Source organism: Halyomorpha halys, unplaced genomic scaffold (genome assembly GCF_000696795.3).
Source record: "Halyomorpha halys isolate HHAL.00 unplaced genomic scaffold, Hhal_1.1 Scaffold243.1, whole genome shotgun sequence".
Taxonomy (NCBI): Eukaryota; Metazoa; Arthropoda; class Insecta; order Hemiptera; family Pentatomidae; genus Halyomorpha; species Halyomorpha halys.
In genome coordinates, this window is record NW_027106548.1 from 530,566 (window position 1) to 554,459 (window position 23,894).

Genomic DNA, 23,894 nt, shown 5'->3' on the forward strand with positions numbered 1-23,894 from the left:
ATTAAAATAGCAATTAATACTTCCTTATTTCGGTTAATAAATTATTATTTATAATTAAAAAATATTAACATTAACTTATTACTCCAAAAAGAGAACTATGAAGAACATTGTTCACAGTATGTGTGCTATTCATTTCCAAACCAAAGTGAATTTTCAAATTTAATTTCCAGTCTTGCTACTATATTGTCTTAAGATAAAATAGTAACAAAATTGTTAATAAAAAAAATTATAAATTTGAAAATTGACTCAGCTGGTTTTGGAAATGAATGAAAGAAATAAAGTGAACAATTTTCTTCATAGTTCTCTATACAGACTAATAAATTAGTTTTAATATTATTTAATTATAAATACCTATTTATTTATTTTTAATTATTATTATTATAAAAAAAATTAAAAATTGGGCGGTTTTATAAATGAACAGCTTAAATAAAGTGAACAATAATTAGAGTTCTCTTTAAAATAGCAATTAATGCTTAATTATTCAGGTTAATAACATATAGTATTTACAATTAAATAAAATATTACATTTAATTTATTATTCCAAACAGAGAAATATTAAGAAAATTGTTCACATTATTCATTTTCATAACCAGCTAAGTCAATTTTCAAATTTTTAATGAATGAAAAAATTAAAAATAATAAATTAATACGTTGGTTAAATGTTAAACATTGGTAATCAATAAATAGTTAATTATTGATTACCAACTTTTCGACCCACAATTTAGGTTTTCATCAGGGCTAAAATAAAACGATACAAAGAAGGTAAACATAAAATAGTAACATTAGATAATGTAGATGTAAGAGTGGAGGTATACAAACAATCAGAATTTAGGTTTTTAATAGTTTATATATACCTCCACATTTACATCTGGTTTATTTTATGTCGCTCTTCTATTTTTATCTGGACTTTATCTTCCTTGTATCTTTTTAATGTATTTTAGCCGGATGAAGAAGTACATTATGGGTCGAAAGGTCGGCAACCAATAAACAACTGTTTAGCCAACTGAACAGTTGAAAATTATTTTTGTTCTTCTTTGACTTGGCCATCTCTTTCAAATTACTATTTTTCAATTGGTTTATTTAAAATATTTTCAAGTTTTCAATTCATTGTCACATATATATTTATATATATATAACTATTTTAGCATTTTATACAAATTGAAGATCATAACTGAAAGAAGCAAAATTAGGTCAATATAGACAAAGAGATTATGTTGTTGCCATTAAATAGGTAATGAATCTTATACAAGGGAATACATGTTATTTCATTTTGATTTATATTATTTCAGTAATTAAAATAAATAAGTAGGATACTTTTTCAATATTGTCAGAATTATTATTATCTTAGACATAAAGGAAAACAAGGTTATTATGGAATGGTGTCAGAAATAGCATGGTAAACAATTAAACAAATATAGCTGAGTGCATATGACAGGTGTGTTATATAAGCAAGTATTAATTCATGAGCATGCTCATTGTAAGAAAGCACACTTAATTTTTTACCTTGTATCCTCTGCCTGGACGTATTGTCTCTTGGTGGAGTTGGAATAGGGTTTCCGAGAGGTTCTAAACAACAAAATGCAAACATAGCAACGATCGAACAAACAAGCATCAATCAAAAAAAAAATTAAAAGAAAGGGGAAAAAAAAGAGGATAGATAAAAAAAAACCAAGATAATGATTGTAATTACTATGACTAAAAGAAGTGAATGAAAGTAATAATAAAGTAATCAACAACAAACAACTTTTACAGGAAGAAAGAAATTTTGAAGCTCAAGCAAAATTATTTCATTTTAACTTAAAAAATGTCATTGTGAAGCTATTATAATATTTTTTAAAAATTCACTTGACACATTTTTAAGCTGGAAACTTTTAAAAAAATATATTAAAAGAATATTTATATATAGATTAAAAAAAAAAAAAACAAGGCACCTTTGAAAGTGACAGTTGGCTTTGCCCAATGTTTTGCCTGCCATGGTTCAGGTTGATATCTGTAGACCGGGCGGTGGATTTCTGGGTTGAACTGTTGATTGGCAAAGATGTCAGTCTGTTTGAGAATGGACTGCCTGATGGGAGAGGCTGAAGCAGGACGCGACCTCGCTTTCCTCCTTGTCGCGCTCCTCCTCGGGTTCTGGTGAGCCACCCATTCACACTCTAGATACGGAGCTATATCCCTTAGCTCAGTGATCTCCGGAGTGGAGGTGTACATCTGTCCTAGTAGTGACATACCACGCTTCTCAAACTGCTGCTTCAATCGCTCCACATTGCCTGTCTTGGAATGTTCTGTCCTCACAGGAGGAGTCCTGGCACGCCGCTGCAGACTTACTGTCTTGCTTATGACGTTTATATGAGGCATGTACCTGTCCTCTATCTTGAACGGGATAGGAGATACCTTCCTGGGTTCATACTTTTTCCTTAGCCATTGAACGTCCCCAACTTCCTGGCCCTTCACAATCACTTTGCTAAGCTCGCCACCTTTTCTTGAAAGATAGTCCCTGGTTAGGTCTGGGTCACTCTGAAACATTTTCCGAACAGGACTTCTCTCTTTCTGAAGGTTGTACAAATCATCATAACTCTCAAATTTTTCTTTCAACTTCCTCACATCACCTGCTTTGACTACATTCAAATACGCTCTGTAGTACTTCATAGGGTCTGGTGATATCGATTTGTACAAGCTGTCGTTACTACTATAACAAGGTTTTTTTATATTCCTCAATGGTAATGTGGCATATGAGGTAGCGTGTTTCTCTCCAAATAAATCTTTTAAATCGGAGAAGGATTGCGAAGAGTATAAAGTCTTTCGAGGGACATGAAAAGAATCGTTGACTTGTCTCAGATCAGTCTGGCTTTGGGAAAATTCTCCTAAATTATTTACTGAAGATTTGCACTCATCTTTGTAACCTAAATGTATAACCGTAGATGCACTAGAACTGCTGCTTGAAGTTGTCTGAACCATTCTGGCATATTCCTTGCCACCCCAGTCATCGACAATTTTCCTCACATCATCTCTTTGATCTTTGGGAGTCAATACTAATAAAAAATCTTTGTTCTTGTCTTCACCTTTATCTACTGATTCATCTGACAACAGTGAATAACATGTGCGAGGAGAAGTTTCTGAATTACAAGGACTTTTAAATTTCTTGGTACCTTTGATAGCAGCGACTGCTCCTAAAGTCTCCCGAGGAATCACAAGAGAACCATGTTTTTTCTTCTTAATGCGCTCTTTTACTTCAGCACTTAGAGTCATGGACAATTTCTTCTTGTCGACTTCAGACATTGCTTTTGACTTCCAAGTAGGCAGGGTGCTGATAGAATCCGCTTTCAAACATCCTTGCCTTTCAGCTATTTTCTTCTTAACTGATGGAGAATAAAGTTGATTAGAACTTACTAAAGAATTACACCTGACATGTAAAGGAGAATCATTTCTTAAGTGCGTGACATTCACCTCGTAGTCGGAGATATTTTCTTTCATTTTCTTTATCCTTTCATGCTTCAGATTTGAAACAGTGCTGTAAATTTCAGATAATTGACTTTTCAATGCGTTAACTTGCTCCATAGAGAGACTGCTCCAAAGACGACTTCCAATATCTTTGTCTTTCTTTATCGGAGGCTTGATCAAAACCTGATCAGCTTCCTTCACGGGCCGACCTCTTTTGGAACCTGTAACACAAGTCAATGACTGTGCTAAATTAGCAACAGAATTTCCTCGCCAAAGAGGTTTGTATATATCTTTGGTAGGATCTGGCCCTTGCGACTTATCTGAAGTAGCATTTTCAACCATTCTTTGAAACTTAGACCTCAGATCCTCGACAGATTTTTCCTTATGCCTCAGCCCACTATCTCCGCTCCATCTCACAGCTTCCTTTGGCTGAAATAAGAATCCTTTTTCCTTCTGGTCATCTTTCAGCTTTTCATAAAGAGAAGATAGTTCTTTTTCTGCTTTTTCTTTATTTCTTAGTTGTTTCCAGCGGTCAAAATCGATCACTTCTTCACCTCTTAGGCGAGGTCTTAGATCAGTATTTGAAGCCGTTTTCTCCAACTCTGCCATTCTTTCTAGGCTGGAATAGAATTTGTGGAGTTCTTTAAATTTGTCTGATTTTCTCGTGGAATGGAGAAGTTCAAGAACATAAGATCTATATTCCTCATGGTCTGTGAACTGCGACATGCTGAGAGAGCTGGTACTTCCCATGTGGGACTGTCTGTCGGTCTCATTCAGGCTTTTAGACCTAACCTTCCTCCGCACACCTGAAATAGTTTCAATAGCTCTGGAAGAAGACCTTCGAATTCTCCTGCATGATGGTGATCTGGAAATTGATGGAGAAACACATTCTACATTATCACAAACGTCCTGACTAAATGTTGGAGAAGTGTGGGGAGGTTCACTGGAACTTCTACCTTTCACCGATTCGTAAGTAGGGGTTGTTCTACAAGACATGGAATAATCCCAAACATTATTATGACGATCATATTTGTCTAATTTATCATAAAATTCATAGGTACCGTAATATGGACTTAAAGCCCTGTTTGTACCCCTGTCTAAACTGCGAAACCTAGATTCTGTGACAGGTTTCTTTTGAGACAGATAGACATTAAGGTTCCTTAAAGATGGTTCTGATTTGTAACAGGCGCGAGATGGTTCAGAAAATTTTTTTACTTTTTCCAAAACCGATGGAGTTCGGCTCAACATCCCACTGCTAGGCGAAGGTGCAGGAACATTATTTTCACGAAGGAGTAATTTCTGGAAGAATTCTTGCTGTTTAGGCGGTTCGGGTGGAGCTGGTAGTTGAATTATTTGCTCCTGTTCAAGAGAAAAGTCATCATTAGGTACATTTTCTTTATCTTTCTTTTTAGAACTACTTTTCTTTTTACCATTTTCAACTTTTTTTCTCAGTTTTTTCTTTTCATCATCTTTTGCTTTATCAACATTTTTGGATATTACTTCAGGTTTTTTATCTCGTTTCTTTTTCTGGTCTAGAGTCACATCCCTCTTGCTCTTCTTGGATTGATCATTAATTAGGGCTGGAGAAGAAGGCTTCACTGCTCTCGGCACAGGGGGGCTAGCAGGTTTGCTTTCAATAGGACTTTTACTTTTAACTACAACCTTAGACATCACAGGTGACTTCCTAAAATCACTTTTTGAACTCGCTGATGAAGAGGATGTCAATAGTTCTTTTCCTTTGGAAGATATTGCAACCGTCACCTTAACTGATTTGTCTGATTCTTTAAGCTTCTTATTTTTATTAGCTGAGTATAGGGTCGTGGAACTCTTAACAACAGTTCCTGAAGGCGATTTGGATTCCTTAAGAACCTTCTTAACTTCAGCAGGAGCTTTCAACTCTGGAGATTTCCTTAACAGTTCTTTTTTGGGTCTTATGGCACCGTATTGAGCTTTAGATTGCTCGTATTTCACAATAGTATTCTTGATCCTACCAGGAGTTTTTTCAATTTTCACGTCAATACTTTGTTTGGCTGGTAACTTTGTAACTACTTTATCCTTGAAGAAGTCAGATTTGGTTTCTGGCGAAGTTCCACTCTGGGAGTATAACCTCAAAGTTGAACTATACCTTGACGAATGTCTTCTTGGTGGAGATGGTACTACGCTCCTCGGGCTCTGTTTCGCAGGTGAATAGACTGAACCATCTGAAACCGGGTAATACACCTTTTCCTTGGGTTTTGGAGATTTTTTATGGACTCTGATTCGTGTGAGAGTTGGTGAAAGTGGAAAATATTCTATTTCTGAATTTTCTATTAACAGAGCAATAAAAAAAATTAGCATTTAGTTCATTTATATCTTAACGGAATTATGTTAATTCGTGTTAAAATGGTCCTAAGGAATTAGGAATACTTCGAAGCTGTGCTCTGTGGAACGCCCCTATATATACCGTCACCAACAAACATGCCTTGTTTTCTTTTTACCTACATGCCTTGGAATATCTTATTTACCTCGTAATTTTCTACAGAATATTTTTTTAAGTCATTAATAATGTGCTTTTTTCATTCACTACATGCTTGACATATGTGATGAATTTCAAATTGTTTAAAAATATTTAAATAATTAAAAAAAAGTGCAACACACATTGGCTATGAAGTGTCACTAAATAGTAATAATAAAAAATTATAAAACTACACAATACAAATAATTAGAACTTAACACTATATCATAAACATAAATATGTTTACAATAAAATACAAAACATAAAAAATAATTGATGTGCTAATAGACTAAATTTAAGTAATATAATTGTGAACAGCCGTGGGAAAAATCAAAAAAAAAATCGGAAGCATAATGAAGTGAATATTTCATGCTGTGAGCAAATTACATCTGATAAAAATATGTTTCATGCTAAAATACTTACTTAAATTGATTTATTTATTTTTAAAATCTTGTTTAATTGTCATATTAAAAAATTAAAACAATTGGACCACATTCCGCAGGAAGGAACCAAAAAAAAGCAATATAATAACAACTGAGAAAAATAGATTGTAAGTTAAATTCCAATATAGAAAAAAACAAAACAAATATTTATATGCTTTACTTGAATAATGGCACATTTGACAAGAAAAAAAATTTATTTTGTGTTTGAGGTATTTAATAGATTATACCATTGATTGGAGTTAATTTGTAACAACCCTAATAGCTTTAGGAAAGTCTGTAGAGGGGTCTCAGTAGAGAAAGTAAGTTGAGCCTAAGTTGAGCCTATGCTATTATTGTTGGAATATGTCAAATCTAAACAAAATAACAACTTTTTTTTTGTCATATGTGTCACGATTCAAGCAATGCGGCATTATGAGCCCAAGAGAAGAAAAAAGACAGTTATTTCACCCCAATTTTTGATTACCTTAATGAAAGGTATCTATAATTACTGGTAAAAATTAATGAGTCTGCCAAGTATAGGAAGGAGGAATTAAAAATAGTGGCTGTTTGAAAACATTAAAAAAAAATTAATTTTTCATTCAGAGCTCTATATCTTTAAAACTACCAACAACCAACTAAACTAGAAAACCTAAGAGAGCATCATTTAAAGTAGAGTAAATTTGCTAAAATATAAGCCTTAATAGAGCTCTTTACGTTCAGTAGTTCCCGAGATATAGCTTTTAAAAAAATAACATTTCATAAAAAATACACTGAGAAACCAGAAGTTTATGAATTTATTTTGAGAAATGTATATCCCAAAAAGCATTCAACCTACTGATGTCTATTAGCTCTCAAATTAAAGCTAGTTTAATGTACTATAAAGTTTATGAGGTTTATATTCATAGGAGTAGTAGTTTTTCTGATGTTTGCTAAAATAAATTGATTTATTGTTGTTCAGGCAAAATTTAGACAATATTTCATGGGCCTAATTTATATGCAAATATCGTAAAAATGACTACTCCTACGAAGATATGTGTCATAAACTACTTAAAAAAACTATAGTAACTTAAATTATCTTTATTTTGACTGCTGGCAAACATATTTAGGTCTTATGGTTTCAGAGATATATTTTTTTAACAATCAAAAATTTTGTCTGAGCACTAGAAATTGACATTTTGGGAATTTATTTTGTCGAATATCATAAAACTATCACACGTACGAAGATAAACTACTTTATAGTACATTTAACTAGCTTCAATTTGAGTGCTAGCAGACATCTGTACGTCTTTTGGTTTCTTAGATATATTTTTTCATAAATTAAAATTGTTATTTGAACAACTATAAATCAATTTATTTTAGCAAATATTATAAAAACTACTCCTCCTACAAAGATAAATTTCATAGACTACTTTATAGTGCATTAAGCTAAATTTAATTTGAGTTCTAAAAGACATCTCTACGTTAAACAGTTTTTAAGATATTGATTTCTCAGTGCATTTTTTATGAAATATTATTTTTTAAAAAGCTATATATTAGGAATTATTGAATGTAAACAAGAGGGAGTGATACTTAGAAAACAATAATATAATATTAACTCATAGTTATTTAAATTTGTGGATTGGTTCCTTTCTTCCAGAATATGTTCCAACTAAGAGTAGACAAATTTGGAATTTTGTATGAATTAGTAATTCAATTCATAAAAATTTCCAGTAAGATTAAATAAAATAATTCTTAAAATTTTAAATTAAAACCTAACCCAAAATGTTCCCATGAAGTTAGCTGCTCCCAAATGCTTTAATGATTCTTTAAATAAAGAATAAAAAGAATGAAATCAAAATGAGAAAAACAAATGAAACTAGCAATGCTTCATGCTATTGGTCTAAATATATTTTAAAAAAATAAACTCTATAATATTAAAATACATACCAAGCAATAAATAAAAAAATATCATTCTAATATCAAATATAAAATTTAGGATGATAATAACAGTAAAAAAATAAAAAAAAGAGAAAAAATTAAACCTAGCTATAGAAAGTAAATGCTAATCAAATCATTTTACAGCCTATCTAATCTACAACATTCATTCTGAACCTATAGTAATTATTTCCATGCATGAGAAGATGATTGGGAGGGCGATAAGTGAACAACACAAATAAGGAGAAACTTATTATTAGTGCCAAAGTTTCGGCTAGAATTTCAAGCCTTCATCAGAGCTAAGAACAAAAACAAAATAACAATAAAAGATAACAGATAATATAGCTACATAAGTAATATTGAAGAAAATGCATACTGTAATATTATAAGAATATTAGAATTGTGTACAATAATATATAGCGAATATATTAACATTAAAATTAAGAATGAAAGAAGAAAATATTCTAGATAAAAAAATCAACTAAACAAATAAATGTACAACTTGGATTATGTAAAATTGAAGTAATATAATTTTTTTAATATTTATATTACTTTAGTTTTAAATAATTTCCAATTTGTACAGGTATTTATTTATTTAGTTGATTTTCATATCTACAATTTTTTCTTTTTTCATTTTTAATTTTAATATTACTATTTACCCTATATATTATATATATGTAGATACTTGACCGTAAAACTTAAAATATAAGAAGATGGTCAGGGTTGCGGTCAAAAAAGAACGAATAGTTTATAACTATTTAATGTCCAACGTTTCGCCCCACTTTGCAGGGCTAAAAAGATACAAAAGAACAACTAAGAAAATCACAACAATAAGGTAAATTAAGGTAGGATAAATATTATGTAAAAATTAAGTGATAAGAAAATTACTTATAAAATAGTATTAATATAAAATAAACTTGAATAAATAATGATAATAATAAAAAAATACATAACAATGGTAAGAATAAAAATTTTTAAAAAATGGACATTAAATAGTTATAAACTATTTGTTCTTTTTTGACCGCAACCCTGACCATCTTCTTATAATTATTACATATAGTTTCAACATTCTTATAATATTACATTTTATTTTATACATTTATTTATTTAGTTAAATCAACTAAATAAATACGTGTATAAAATGGAAATTATTTAAAACTGAAGTAACATAAATATTAAAAAAATTATATTACTTCAATTTACATAATTTCCAAGTTCTACGTTTATTTATTTGGTTCATTTTGATATCTATAATATTTTCTTCTTTCACTTTTAATTTAAATATTACTATATTCCCAATATATTATTATACACAATTCCAATATTGTTACAATATTACATTATATATTTTCTTCAATACTACTTATGTACCTATATTATCTGTTATCTTTTTATGCTTCTTGTTATTCGGTAATTCCTTTTAATCATTATGGTTGTTATCTTGTTTTTGTTTTTAGCCCCGATGAAGGCTTGAAATTCTAGCTGAAACGTTGGCACTAATAAATAAGTCTTTCCTTATTTGTGTTCTTCATTGACCACACCCCCAATCATCTTCTCCTCATATATATTATTCACGGTCAGCTGTCGCCTCATCATTACTTCCATGCATATAAGATACAACTTCCTATAGATAGAATTTCCTCTAGATACAACTTCCAAAAGATAGAAATTCCTATAGATACAAGTTCCTACAGATAATTAGAAAAAAAATAATCAATTTTCCACAAACACAATAGTATACGAACTTTTTAGAAAACTAATTTTTCAAATAAGAGTAACTATCATAAAATTTATTATTAATATGATTCACAGTATCACGCTAAATCAAGTTTTCATATAAAAAATTAAGAAATACTTAGAAAAAAAAATAAAAATAAAAACAGAAGGCATACTTCAAAATTTGAATATGTACTTACTTGGGAACAGCTTCATACATTAATAAATTGATTTTATTTATACTTTATTTTTTTATCTTATAATGGAGAAAGATGATAAAACTTTTTGACAATTATGGTTACGAATCCTAAATTACCTTTTGGCCTCTCTGGCGCTGATTTACGAAGGCCCTGTAGCGGAACTTCACCTCCTCTTTGAATCACCTTATAGGCCATCTTCTGCTCAGCGGGAGATAGTAACTGCCCACTCATGTTGTTCTCTCTCCGCTTGAAGACGAGTGTTGAGTCACTCTCGTAACCAGTATCTTTCAGAGAACTGAAATTCATTTTTATAATAAAAAAGAAAAATCCTAGAGAATAAAAGAAAAATTTAAATTAAATTAAAGAAATCTTACTAGGTAAAAGGTTTTCCTGAAATTGACGAAGATAACTGGTTATTCCTTCCTTGTTCGTTCAGCTCCTAAAATGATATGGAAATAATCACATTTCAAATATAGTTATGATAACAAATTATAATAGTGTTAATTGATTTGTAATTAAAAGTTTTAATATTAATGTGATTAGTGATAAAATAGGCTAATTTTGACTGAAATTGATGACCTGGGCAGAATAAAAAAAAAAAAGTTTTAAATTATTGATGTGAGGTGAGAATTTAGATTTGAAGATTGACCTTGAGAATTGACATTGGGCGAAATGTTGAACTTTTAAAGAAATATACAATGCTTTGAGACAAATTAGATACAAGTTATTTTATTTAAACAATAATAACCAATCTCAACAAAGTGAAAAGATTATACGAGTATAGAAAATATACAAAACAGACAAAAGAGTATATTAACACCTCTACTTACCCCATCAAATATGTCCATTACCTCGTCCCACCACTGAATAAAACAAATTAATGTTCATAATTAGATAAACAACATTCATTATAATTCCAAAAAAAATTAAAATCATCTAAACAATGCATACTTGTCTTTTTTCTTTTTCCGCTATAGATGAATTTCCTGGTTCATAATTTTCTATTCTCCCTGGTTGATTTTTGTATACATTTGCAGCATATTTCACTCCAGGGGCATATCTAAAATGAAAAACATATTTTAAATGATTTATTTGATGTTATATAAATAAATGTAGTTTTAATGCGATATTTGTTGTACTACAAGCTCCTCGGCCTGGGTTGGAATATCTGGCTCAGGTAGATAATTATTTATACTTTTTTTTTTTAATACTATCTTATAGGCCTGTTGGGTGCCCATCTACATTACTCAAATCACGCCACCTGGGATCCACAACACGATTCATCCCAAACAGCAGGAACCTGAAAATCGGTCACACTGACTTGTAATGTGGTATGCTGTCTCATCCTTGGCATTGCAGAATTTGCACAAGGGTGATTCTGTAAGCTTGAGAATAAACATATCTTTATAAAGTCTACAGTGAGCTGTGTAGACCCCTGCAATTATCGTGCGAGAACTCCTGAGCCAAAGCAGTTCATCCCTACAGGCCTCATCTAGGAACAACTTAGATCGTAGCTGCCTTTTGTTAAGCCATTAACACTTGGTTCTTAATCTGTAAGCTGCCCTCATAATACTTTTGGTGTAGTTTAGGCTTATGCTACACTTATATTAATTCTGTTAAATCAGCCGTGAGTCAATCCTGTGGGTTTGGGAACCCTTCTAGGACACACCCAGCCTCTATAAAGCAGGTACGTTTAATTGGGGGGGAAAAACCTGGTGACTGAACGTGAACCAATCACCTCCTTGCACAATGTTCCTCTAAAAACAGTATTTCCTAACAAAGTGAACCCCTGACTCTTCATGGGCTGTAGCGCAACAAATATATATATATATTTTTTTTAAGTGATGTTAATATTCCAACATTTTGCAAGCCTCAAACAAGCTGTATCATAAAGTAATTCATGAAATAACTTACTTCATGTCATAAATCAAGTAATGGTAAGTATCCAAAATGGAAACAATAGATAAAAAAAAAAAAAAAAAAAAAAAAAAAATAATTACCTATTCCTGGGCATAGTACTCGTAGTAAAGTCATTTTCTTTATTACGAATCTTTCTTCTGTCTAAAGTAGCATATTTTGAAAGTGAAGCATCAGAATCGTAACCTACCCTCTCGGGTTCAGAAACGTAGCCTCCAGAATATATTAAAGGATAACCTAGAAAAATAATTTAACATAAATTTTATAAAATGGAAATATGGAATAAGCTAATTTTGTTTTAGATGTAGAAATTACACCAAAATTTTGATTTGTTTTTTTAAAAATAATAATATATCTTTGCATTGTGGTAAATGTCCTAAAGACTAATGTTAATGCTAACTATAAAATACTATAATCAAAATGCAATGATTTACATTGAATTATTTATTACTTAAAATATAGCAATAATCCTCATATATCATTAATATTTTTAAAAAATACACTTATTTTTTTAATATAAATTTTCATTATCTTGTTTGAGACTTTTTATTGTATTAACATTAATAATAATTATCCAAATAGTCACATTGTAATTCAGTGTTATGATAAGTTATTGATAGAAAAATACAAAAATTGTGAATAATAGGAATTATTGATAAATGCTCTAGTGACAGTGAAATATATTTATTTTAATTGTCTTAAATTAAATTGATTCGGGTATAATGGCGTGCTACTTTTACTAAATCAACGTGAGGCTGTGATACTAAAATTAAGATTATCCTTGAAGATGGCTGGATTGGCTGAAACGTCGGGGCCATGTATTATGTTTTTATAAACAATGTTGAGACTATTTGGATAATTATTATTATTAATTTTTTTTTTTTTATTAATGCAGCCATTAATTAAGCAAACTTATTTAAGCTCAGCATACTCAATAGATAAGGTAATAATTACCATTTAATTAATATTTTTATTATAATTTAATACTTTCTATCTAATTTGTGTAATGATATATTATTTAGGCATTCATTATTATTTTCTTCAATCCAATTCAACACAAGCTGTTATAGAAGGAATTAAGTTAGTCAGAGAATGCTGTTATAAAAAGAAGTTTGTTATGTAAAAAGAAAATTAATAAATCACCTCTCCTCTTAGTTTTATACTTCACGGTTACAAAGTCCTCTGCAAATAAAATGGGACTTAGAAAAGAAGAATTTACTTTAAATATTTTCTAAAGCTAATCAGATTTAAGACAATATTATCCAGTAAAAACAGTTAAAACGTTGGCCGTACCAAGAAGTAAATGTAAATTAATTTCTGTCAATGGATTCTTGTTTAAAAATGTTTTAGAAAAACGATGGTAAAAAGTTTACCACTCACTGGAGATCTGTATACCTAATATGGTAGATTTTTTTAAAATGGTGGTTGGATACTTTTTGGTTCATAGTCAATAACTCCTTAAATGTTACAAGTAGCAGAAATATCACGATGAACTACTTAATAGTGCATTTAACAAGCTTCAATTTGAGCCCTAATAGAGTTCTTTACTATAATTCCTGAGGCACAGTTTTTTCAAAATTAATATTTTTAATAATTAATATTATACTTTTGCCGGTTATTACATTCAATTTATAGAATTATCATTATAAAAATAAACATAGGTTAAATGAAAGAAACATAAATATCAGCAATGTACGAGTAGGTTTTAGATGGTAAAAATTCGAATAAATAATACTACATAACCTATAAATTCAACCTTTGTTCTAGAATTCTAATCAGAAACTTTTAAATTTAATTACCTAGATATATAATGTGTTTAGAAATATATATTTGTGCTCTTTTAAATCAAAAATAAACTGCTAAAGTTAATAAAAAAATTTTAAATAAAGTATTTATAGCGAATCGATAGAATTTTAAAATACCCAATCTTAAACTATAGTTAATTATTGAATCTGAAGGCCGGGGGAATTCTTAAATTAATTAAAACACATAGATCACAAACATTTGTGAGTTAACAGTTCTAAAACAATTCTAACTGAGCACAAGCGTGTGGACGGAGCACCCTTTGATTTGTATCTAAAACTGATCTTCAGCATCAAGTCATACAAGTCGGCCAACAATTCAGCCCAACTTGTACCAGCTAATAAAAATAACATGCACAAATCTGCAATTGATTGGCAAACATGTTGAGTCACCTTTATAAAATACTGAATGCTGTCTTTTCTTTAATGAGCTTCAAATTGAGTCCTAATAGAACTCTTTATGTTCAATATTTTCCTAGAGTTTTTCTAACAGCAATATTTTTTCTTAAGCTACGAGAAATAGACATAATGTGACCTAAAGAAATACACTTTTTGTTTTACACCAAAATTTGTACAATTTAATCCTTTAAATTTAACTAAGTTACAAATTTAAGCTATTTGTGCATTAGGACTTATTGGCTATAAACCTAAAAATATTCGGAAGCTGTCCCCAAGCCTACCTTTGGGGAGTAGTAAACTTTTTAATATCGACTTTTACAAACAGTCTTATATTGGAATCCATTGAAATAAATTATTTTACAATTAATTCTAGCTTAACTAGTAATTTTACTGGACTAACTAATTGGTAAATTTTAATTAGTTCCTGCACCAAATTAAAAATCTATTCTAGTAAAGAGGCCAATCTTCAACTTACTATCACTGCCTGCTTTATGGAGGGAATCGTACATTCGTTTATACCATTTTTGTTGATTGTCTTCCTTAACTTCCTGAAATAAAAATAAAATTATTATTAATAAAAATAATTTCATTTATTTATTGGCCTGTATTACAAAGGAGCCATACAGCCTAGCCCAATTGTTCTTAGTAAATAGGTATATTAATATTCAAGTATTTCCATTTTATGATTTTTAACACAAACCTGTCAACTGAAACTAAATATTTCAATAAATCCATAAATACATAGGTATAAAAAAAAGAAAATACCTTCTTGATTTAATATTTTTTATAGTTAAAATTTATAGTATTGTACAAATAATAATAATAAAAAATAAATGTTATTCTTTCTAAAAATAATTATAAATAAATGAATATATCTGTTAAAGAAATTAGAGTTTTTACATGCATTGAATGATATGTGATAGTCCTTGGTATTTAAAAAATGTTTAGAGCTAATTTTGATTATATTCATAACCGTTATAAAACTAAAGGTCTGTATAATTCGTGATGTCAAAATGGAAAAAAAAAAAAAAAAAAAAAGGCGTAAGAAAACAAAATATATTATTTAACTGGTGAAGGATTTTAATGAATTTATTATTTTGTTTACTTTAAAATATATAAATGTACTGCTCGTTCGATTAAGTTTTTTTCTTCTTCCTTTTTTTGTATTAATAAGCTGACCAATACTTAACTTATTGAAAATATTCTAAATTAAAATAATTTTATTAATGTAAAATAATGTAAGAGCCAATCTCAGTATTATATATGTATGTATGTAGCAACCTGATGTAGTTGGGCAGCATAGATGAATAAAGTATTTCTCTCTCTACTAAATAGATAAATATTTATCAATAAGAACAGAAGTGGGTGCATAAGAGGTTGAATCATTAGTATAAAAGTAAACCATTTTGAAAAGCTTTATAATAACAAGAATAGGCTATCAATAAAATATCTATTGAGGTTCTATATCAAGATCCCAAAACTATTCTCAAACTGCAATTTGAAGAATATAATCAATCTATATAACTACAACAGAGATTTGGTTAAGTAAACTTCTGTATTATCGTTGAAAATCGCCATCAAATGTTTGTTCAGAATGGCATATCATATCAGTAAAAATATAAAATAAATGAAAGTATTTTTCCATAATTATCACTTTGCTGACTCTTCATATTTAAAAATAATAGCTAATTAGTTTTTAAGTCTTTAACATTACAAAATATTCATTTTACATACAAATGTTTAATTAAATGAATTAATATGGTATTTATCAACATAATGAATTAATATACTATTTATCAACATAATGAATTAATATGCTATTTATCAACATAATGAATTAATATGCTATTTATCAACATGATGAATTGATATGCTATTTATCAACATGATGAATTAATATGCTATTTAAAATGTCTATTAATCCTATGTTCTAAGGAATTATTTATAAATTTTAAATAGTTCTTAATTCAGACTCATAGAATCATAACTTTTTACATATAAAACATATACACTTTCTTTTATCTTCAAAATAATAATATTTTCTCCATATTATTAATATTCACATTTAATTGTTCAATTTCTAATGTCTCTGCTCTGTTCATGGTAACAGTTAACATTTTTAGATTTTACTAACAATTACTTACAGATCTTAATACGATAGGAATTCCTTCTTTGGTAGTAGGTCCGATACCTTCGATCTTCCTCGGTCCAAGATCTACAACTTTCTTACTGCTATCCTCAAGTACATGTTCTTGTTTTACATTATAAACTATAAAATAATAATAATAATATGATTGAATTAAACATTAAAAAAATTATTATTTCAAGTAAGTAGAAATAATACATACTAATTTCCTCAGGGCCTACAGGTCCTCCATAGGAAGATTGTTCTTCTAGGTACTGAGCTCCTCGAGGAATTTGGCCCTCTTAAAGATAATTCAATATATTGAAAACATCATTATATCAGAAAAGGAAATGTAATGCATAATAAAAAAAATTATTACCCCTGGCTTTCTGCAATAAGGTTATCGTTGGGTTTTGGGCCGCAGGTAGCCTAAGAGCGGAAGATAAAGTGCTGTTTTCACTTGAACTATTGACGAGCCTCGATTTTGAATCCTCTGTTTCAATGGGTAACTCCTTTGGAAGTTCGGGTGAATCCTAAAGTCAAACAATTTTTTTTTTGTCATCTAATATATTGGTGATAATTGCATATTTGTACATTTAGGGCCGTCTATAGCTCAGTGAATAGAGGCATAGGTCTCTGCAACCTGGGAACTGTAGTGGTGCTGGTTCGAATCCAGCCTGGGGAGTCGAATTTTATTTCTGTGGTGGACCCACGAAATGAAAACTTGACCCCCCACCATGGCATTAGAATAGGGTGGTATCCAGTAGATTAACTCCCCCTCCCTCCGTGTGTCAGAAATGATGAGGAAGGGAGTAATAAAAAAAAATTGAATATTTAAATAGATTTGAGAAACTCATTTTAAACTACATAGTATCATATTTATTCAATCATCTACAAGAACAACAAATAAATATAGCAGTTGCAGAGAAAACCAAAAAATAAATCTTTAACTGGGTATTTTATAACTTTTTTGATCCTTAATAAATGATTTTTATTGACCAAATAACTTCACATAATTGTTCTTTCCTTATCTCCACTTAGTGACTTTGATTTCACCATGTATGTTCGTACTATATTAAATAAAATATAAACTGCTAACATTAATTAAAAAAATTGAAACATTTTATCTATACCCAATAGATAGAATTAAGGAACATGTAATCTTAAAATAGAGCTAAATTATTGATTCCAAAGGTTGAGGAAATGTTTTAATTAAATTAAAACACGAAGAGCACAAATATTTAATGGTTGGCAGTTTTAAAAAAATTATAACTGAAGACAACCTGTGACTGCAACACAAGCGCTTGATCAAAAACCTTTTATTTGTACTAAAAAATCAACACTGGACAGATTTTTCACAAATTCAGACCAACACTAGTTGGTACTAACCACCCAACCCAAATAATTCATCTACAAGCTAGAATTTTCCATAATTTGGCAAATGTCTAACTGCCCTTAATAAGTTCAATCTTAAGCCTAACCTGCATAAACTCTTATTTTATAACGTTTGTGAGTATTCAATTTTTCAAATTTTTTGGTAATTAAACCCCCATGATCCACGAAGGGTCAAGGGTTCAGGACTTTGTTAGGAAGCACTCTTTTTAGAACAACGGATTTACTAGGAGGTGATTTTTCAAAACCACGCTCATCTGCTAAATCTTTTCCCAATTATTCCCCCCAATTAGTTCCCCCAAAAGGGAACCCAATTTATGAGGATGAGAGGACCTGAGGAGGGTTAACTCATTGCTACAGGGTTGACTCATTGCTACAGCCTAATAAAAAATAATTATCTGCCACAGACCAATTCAAACCAGAGTTCTTGGAGTTAATAGAAGAGTGCCTTACTACTGTGCCACCATATTCCCTTAACATAAAATTAAATATTAAAATAAGAAACAGTACTAACGATCGGAGTCTTAATTTCCTTGCGACTAGGTGTAGGGCTTTGAAAGTTGACAGCTCTATACTTCCTATCTAGCGTTGGGCTAGCACCAGCACTCCGTGGCGTCCATATCGGAGGTTGCGGTTCCTTTTTCTCTTCTTCTTCAGCTCTCCGTTTCTCTTTTTCTTTCTCTTCTCTTATTTCACTTGAGAAATCAAACTTTTTCCTTTCAGCTTCAGGTGTCTGTGCTGGTGACCACACACCTATATTTAGGGAAGGAATTTTCATTAAACCAGTTATAAAATGTTCAGTTATATGAAGTGGTAAAAATACAAACAAAATAATGTTAAATATGAGTGGTATCAAATATTTTATACATTATAAACTAATTTTGAAATATACTAAAGGTAGATTTAAACCAGACTTCATAAATACAAAAAAAAATATAGACTAGAACCCACAAAGTGTTTGGGTGGACTGTTAAGGAAAGTTGTAATGTTTTTTGCCTATAGTTAAACAAGGTCAGAATATACAGTCAACTGTATACCAAGCTGGTTATTGGACTTTCTATATCATGTAATTAGTACTCAGCTCCCCTCCTATATTCTTGAAAACCTACAATGCAAATTCTCAGTCCAATCCCGTACTACCAGGTCCCGTTTATCTGACATCTAACCTCCACCTCACCGAACTGCTCCGTTTGACAAATCATTTTTTACCCGAGTTTATTTACAAATAATAAACTATTTTTAATTTCATTCCATAATTTTGTCTCAATGGGGGAACTACATAGCTACTTAAACAAGTTATCAGTTGATTGGTAACATGGGTCAATTTATTTGATAATTTTGGCTCACTGGTTTATTGGTTTGTGCGCTGAAACCAAAAATGAACTTGGTTTTTTTCCACCACGTGGAGATATTTCACAAAATCTTAATAGGTAATACTTGAAGCGCAAAAATTAAGAAAATTTTTCATATCACCCAATTTCAGAACAATTTCAATTTTTTGTCAAAAGGACTTTATAATGTCCCAACTGCAGCTAGTCGAACCCTACAAGGTCAATTTGAATTTGAGATATAAAACTTGTTTTATTAATTTTATATAAACTGTAATTGTTTAAATATTTGTTAAGTGACTTTTTATTGCCTTGACTTTTTTGTAATCAAGATAAAGATGGAAAACAAATAATAAATATATAATGTAAATTTTTGTTTGAGACAGGTTTGTTGAGCAGTTATACAAAGCATTAAGTGTGAGAAATATTTCAATTTCTTATTTTTATTATTTGGAAATCTGAATAATGCAATTTGGATAAGCAAGTGGTCAAAAGGAGGGAAGTGCATTTGAAAAGGTAAACATTGTTTGAAAACAGCAATAATGAAAGATAAAAAAATAAGCCTGTTAATAAAAAATTTAGGACTTATTTTCATTTGGGAATATATAAAAATGATTTTTAAATTAATAAGAACTGGATGGTAGTGGTAGCGGGCAGAGGAGCCCGAAACATTGTTCAAATAGTAAAATAAGTGAGTGAATAAAGGGTATAATTAAAATCCTGAAAATAAATATAATAAAGTTATGTATAGTGGTTTTTAATGGGGTGCTCAATCCAAACATAAAGTTAATTTTGTGTTCCAAAATATTTTAACCGACTTCATTATTACCTACTGTTGTTTTATTTTGATTTGTTTATAGATTTTTAGTTATTTAGTATTTATTTTTCTATGTGTGCTTATTGAAAGTATCAATTTTGAAAGATTCCATAAATTTAAAATAGAACTTGTGTAGTAAACTCAATACTTGTGATCATTGGAAAAGAGGAATACAAGATATGCTAGAGCGGGATGTAATGAGAGGATTAAGTACATAGTGTTTGTAACTGAAAAAAAAAAAAAAAGGAAAACCAAAATATAAAGGAAGAAGAAATAAATACAAAAAAAAATACATTAATGTAATTTATTTATTATTTAAAAAAAAATTGTAAATATTATAGTAATGTATTTCATTTATATTACTTTTTTTTGTTGTATTGTACTTTAAGATAGATCAGTACGCTGTGTGTTATAACAAGCCACTGTATTTGGCCAGCATTACTAACTGTAAAAAAGTATTTCTTTCAATCAATGTTGTAGCTAATTTTATTTCTGTGTATCTTTTATTTATGAAAAATAAATTAAAATTCTTATCTAAAAAGCCAATTTTATTGTTTTACAAACAGAAACTTTCTAAAATTTTATATGATAATTTCACTAGTCTAAAATAGTTTCAACATTTTCCTAACTTGAAAATTTTAGGAAAATTAATTAAAAAGCTGTAGCTTGCCTATAATAGAGAACCTTTAATTGTATTATTTGTAAAGTTAGTGCAAATGTGCTAAGCACCGATCTAGAGTAAGCCATTGATATAATAAATGTACAGAGTCATGTAATTTAATTTATTAAAAAAATATATATTACTAGAATTATCATAATCTTTCATTTGTCAACAAGAACGCAAAGCTTATTTAGTTTTTATACCACTCTAATTTTAATGACTTCTTTGCCTGGTACATTCACGAAACAAACTAAGCAGATAAATTAGATTCTGTTAAATAAAGTTTTTAAAATATATCTAATTTACAATATGAAATATATGAGGAGAAGATGGTTGGGGGTGCGATTAGACAATAACACAAATAAGTTGAAAAACTTATTTATTTAAAACCTTATTTAAATTAAATTAAATAAGTTCTCTCAACTAATTTGTTATTTTTTTGCCACACCCCCAACCAACTTCTCCTCATATATATTATCCTCGGTCAACTATCTTCTCCTCATTACAATATGAAATATTTATTGTGTTCTTACTTTCAATTATTAAAAAAAAAAAACTAATATTAAATCTGATAAGAAAAAATATATTTGATTTAATTATGAAATATTAATTATAATCACAAGAGGAGTATTTAAAAAACAACTACAACAAAATGGTCAGTAAGCCATATAACATACGTCAACTCATATATATTTACGGAAGATAATTTTCTAGACCATTTTGATATTTTTAGAAATGCATCTTATTTTTAACCTTCTCAATGACTAAGTCTCTTCAAATGACAGTACTCATTTTGGGCACAGTGCCAAAACACATTTATGTAAAACTCTAGACATGTTTCAGGTAAGGAGGCCAAAGGGCAATACATCTTCCAAAATATTATTCCTCATAAATTTATCCATTAATTTTTGTCTGAATAAGACATGATTTCTTGCTTGATTCCATTTTTTTTTTGTTTATTGACAGATTATAAAACAAAATATTGTGACAATTAAGAACCTATGAACTATTATTTAGTAAGAAATGAAAAAAAATTGATGATTTCACCATATCCAATCCCTCATAAAAGTACTAATAAAATTTTCTAACAGTTAGGAATTTACATAGAATAGAGAATTTATTTGAGTCCTAGTCCATTATCAAACCATTAAATTTTCGTGACTTGTTGAGCAAATTATAGTAAAATAATAAATTTTATCACTTTAATAAAGTTTATGGAATAAAAAAATTAAATTTTTAAACAAATTATAATTTACTCAATGTCCAAAAATTTTAGAGTAAAAACGTAATATTAATACGAATATTTATTTCTTCTAGAACTTTTTGTATACATTATGAACCTTTTTTTAACATTATATAATTCATTGTTTTGTTTTTAAAACAGTACATATACAATTTTTACAGTATATCTACATATGACCTTAAGTTAATTATAATTTTTTTTTAATTTATAAGAAGTGTAGATCATATCGCTGCTCTCGAAGTATAATGACACAGCTGCAAAAATTGAAATTTTACAGGCTAACGAAAATAATTCCAATTTGTTTGAATAGAATGGCCAATAGATTCGGTTCTTTTCTTCTATGAGAGTAATTTACAGACATCGTGGGTCACTATTGCAACTTTCAAGGCAATTAAATTGATAAAGTAATAGATACCAGCCTCACAGTAACTAGTACCATGTAAATAAGTAATTGTTCTTCTTAGAATATATTACAAATATTACAATAGCAGTAAGGAAAACAATTAAAAATATAAAGGAAACGTTACAAAAAAAATTGTTTGAACAAAAATTATTAAAATAGTATGAAAAGTATACTATTCAACCAGACAGAGAAAAATAAATAAGCCTGCGGGTTATAATGGCCGATCTTCCTTCCCATGGCAAATTGTATTTTGTAAATACAATTATATAGTTTTACAATTGACTAGTAAATGTATTTTTGATTCCACCAAGACTGATAAGGAATAAATGAAAATTTGTTTATTTTACTTGTGCAGAAATTTAGGCATGAATTCAGGTCTTCATCAGGTCTAAACACAAATGAGATAAAAACCATTTATAATAAAGAATTAAAAAAAAAAATCAATTTCTTTAATATAGTTTTAAAAAATTGATATTTTAATTTTTCATTAAAAAAGTACTCCCTGAACCTACCATCTTCTCATAAATTGTTAATTTCATGTATTTTTATCCAAGGAGACCTACAGGAAACCTTAAGGAAAATTTTCTTTTATTCATAATAAAAATTAGCATTAAAAAAAAAATTAAGTAAAGAATTATCCTATCATATATTCAGTGCCGTAGGTCAATGGTCCACCCAGGGGTCTGCGGTCAACCCAAGGAGTCGGCGGTACACCCCAGGAGTCGGCAGTCCACCCTAGGACTGCACAATAGGATATTTTTATTTCAAATAAAAATTAATAAAAGAGAAGGTTGTTGTTTTAAAATTTAAAATAACCTTTTTATTTTTTAAAGGTGAGAAGAGGCCTCGGGCCCCAGATGGTCTAGATATGCCACTGCAAATTTGGATAAATGTTAATTAATTTTTTATATATTTAAATTTTAATAAAATAATAACTTATCTGGTCAATTTATAATAATTCTTATTAAAAAAGAAGGTATAGATAAATTCCAAAATAGCAATAAAACGAAGCAGATGAGAGGTGAGCGGGGGTGTATCTATATATAGCCTGCTAAGACTAATTGCTGACGTCACAACATGTTATGTCCCACTTCCAAATGGGAACTCGGCCAACGACATGGTGATTAGGTTCGGGGATACATTTAATGTATCCCTTTGTCCAAGGGGATTGCCATTCCCACTGGAACTAGACAAAGCATGCAAAAATAATAAACTCACATCTGGTTTAATATGCGTCTATCACAATTAATGAAAAAAATGAAAAATTAAATAAAATTTATATTATATAAATCAATCTGAGAACAAATTTAATATATAATAATTAATATAACTGTATAGTTAAGCAAACTAAGTAAAAAATGAATGAATAACAATAATATTTCCTTGAGATGTACTATTTTATTTTTTAAATATTTTTATCATAAGTAAATACTATCATTTTATTTTATTATAAATTAGTTACTTCATGATTTATGATATGACAAATGGTTCTGTTTTATTTATTTCCATTTTATTTATTTATTTTTATACATTTAATACAGACATTATAGGATGTGTATCATATTCATTAAAAAATATTTATATAAAAAAAACTAATTGTTTTTTTTTTATTAATTATTATTG

The 23,894-nt window shown here is 29.3% G+C and overlaps 1 protein-coding gene across 1 annotated transcript in view; it reads right to left on the bottom strand.

Moving 5' to 3' along the window:
- LOC106680109 (uncharacterized) overlaps positions 1 to 23,894 on the bottom strand; it is a 114,228-nt gene that overhangs the window by 21,091 nt on the left and 69,243 nt on the right. Inside the window, exons 7-18 of the mRNA XM_024359206.2 lie at positions 18,334 to 18,572; positions 16,807 to 16,960; positions 16,651 to 16,728; positions 16,447 to 16,571; positions 14,778 to 14,850; positions 13,245 to 13,283; positions 12,185 to 12,338; positions 11,136 to 11,244; positions 11,015 to 11,047; positions 10,559 to 10,623; positions 10,301 to 10,479; positions 1,932 to 5,744 (exon numbers count right to left, since the gene is read on the bottom strand). Of these exons, the coding sequence (XP_024214974.1) occupies positions 1,932 to 5,744; positions 10,301 to 10,479; positions 10,559 to 10,623; positions 11,015 to 11,047; positions 11,136 to 11,244; positions 12,185 to 12,338; positions 13,245 to 13,283; positions 14,778 to 14,850; positions 16,447 to 16,571; positions 16,651 to 16,728; positions 16,807 to 16,960; positions 18,334 to 18,572 (5,061 nt within the window). The remainder of the gene's footprint in view (positions 1 to 1,931; positions 5,745 to 10,300; positions 10,480 to 10,558; positions 10,624 to 11,014; positions 11,048 to 11,135; positions 11,245 to 12,184; positions 12,339 to 13,244; positions 13,284 to 14,777; positions 14,851 to 16,446; positions 16,572 to 16,650; positions 16,729 to 16,806; positions 16,961 to 18,333; positions 18,573 to 23,894) is intronic.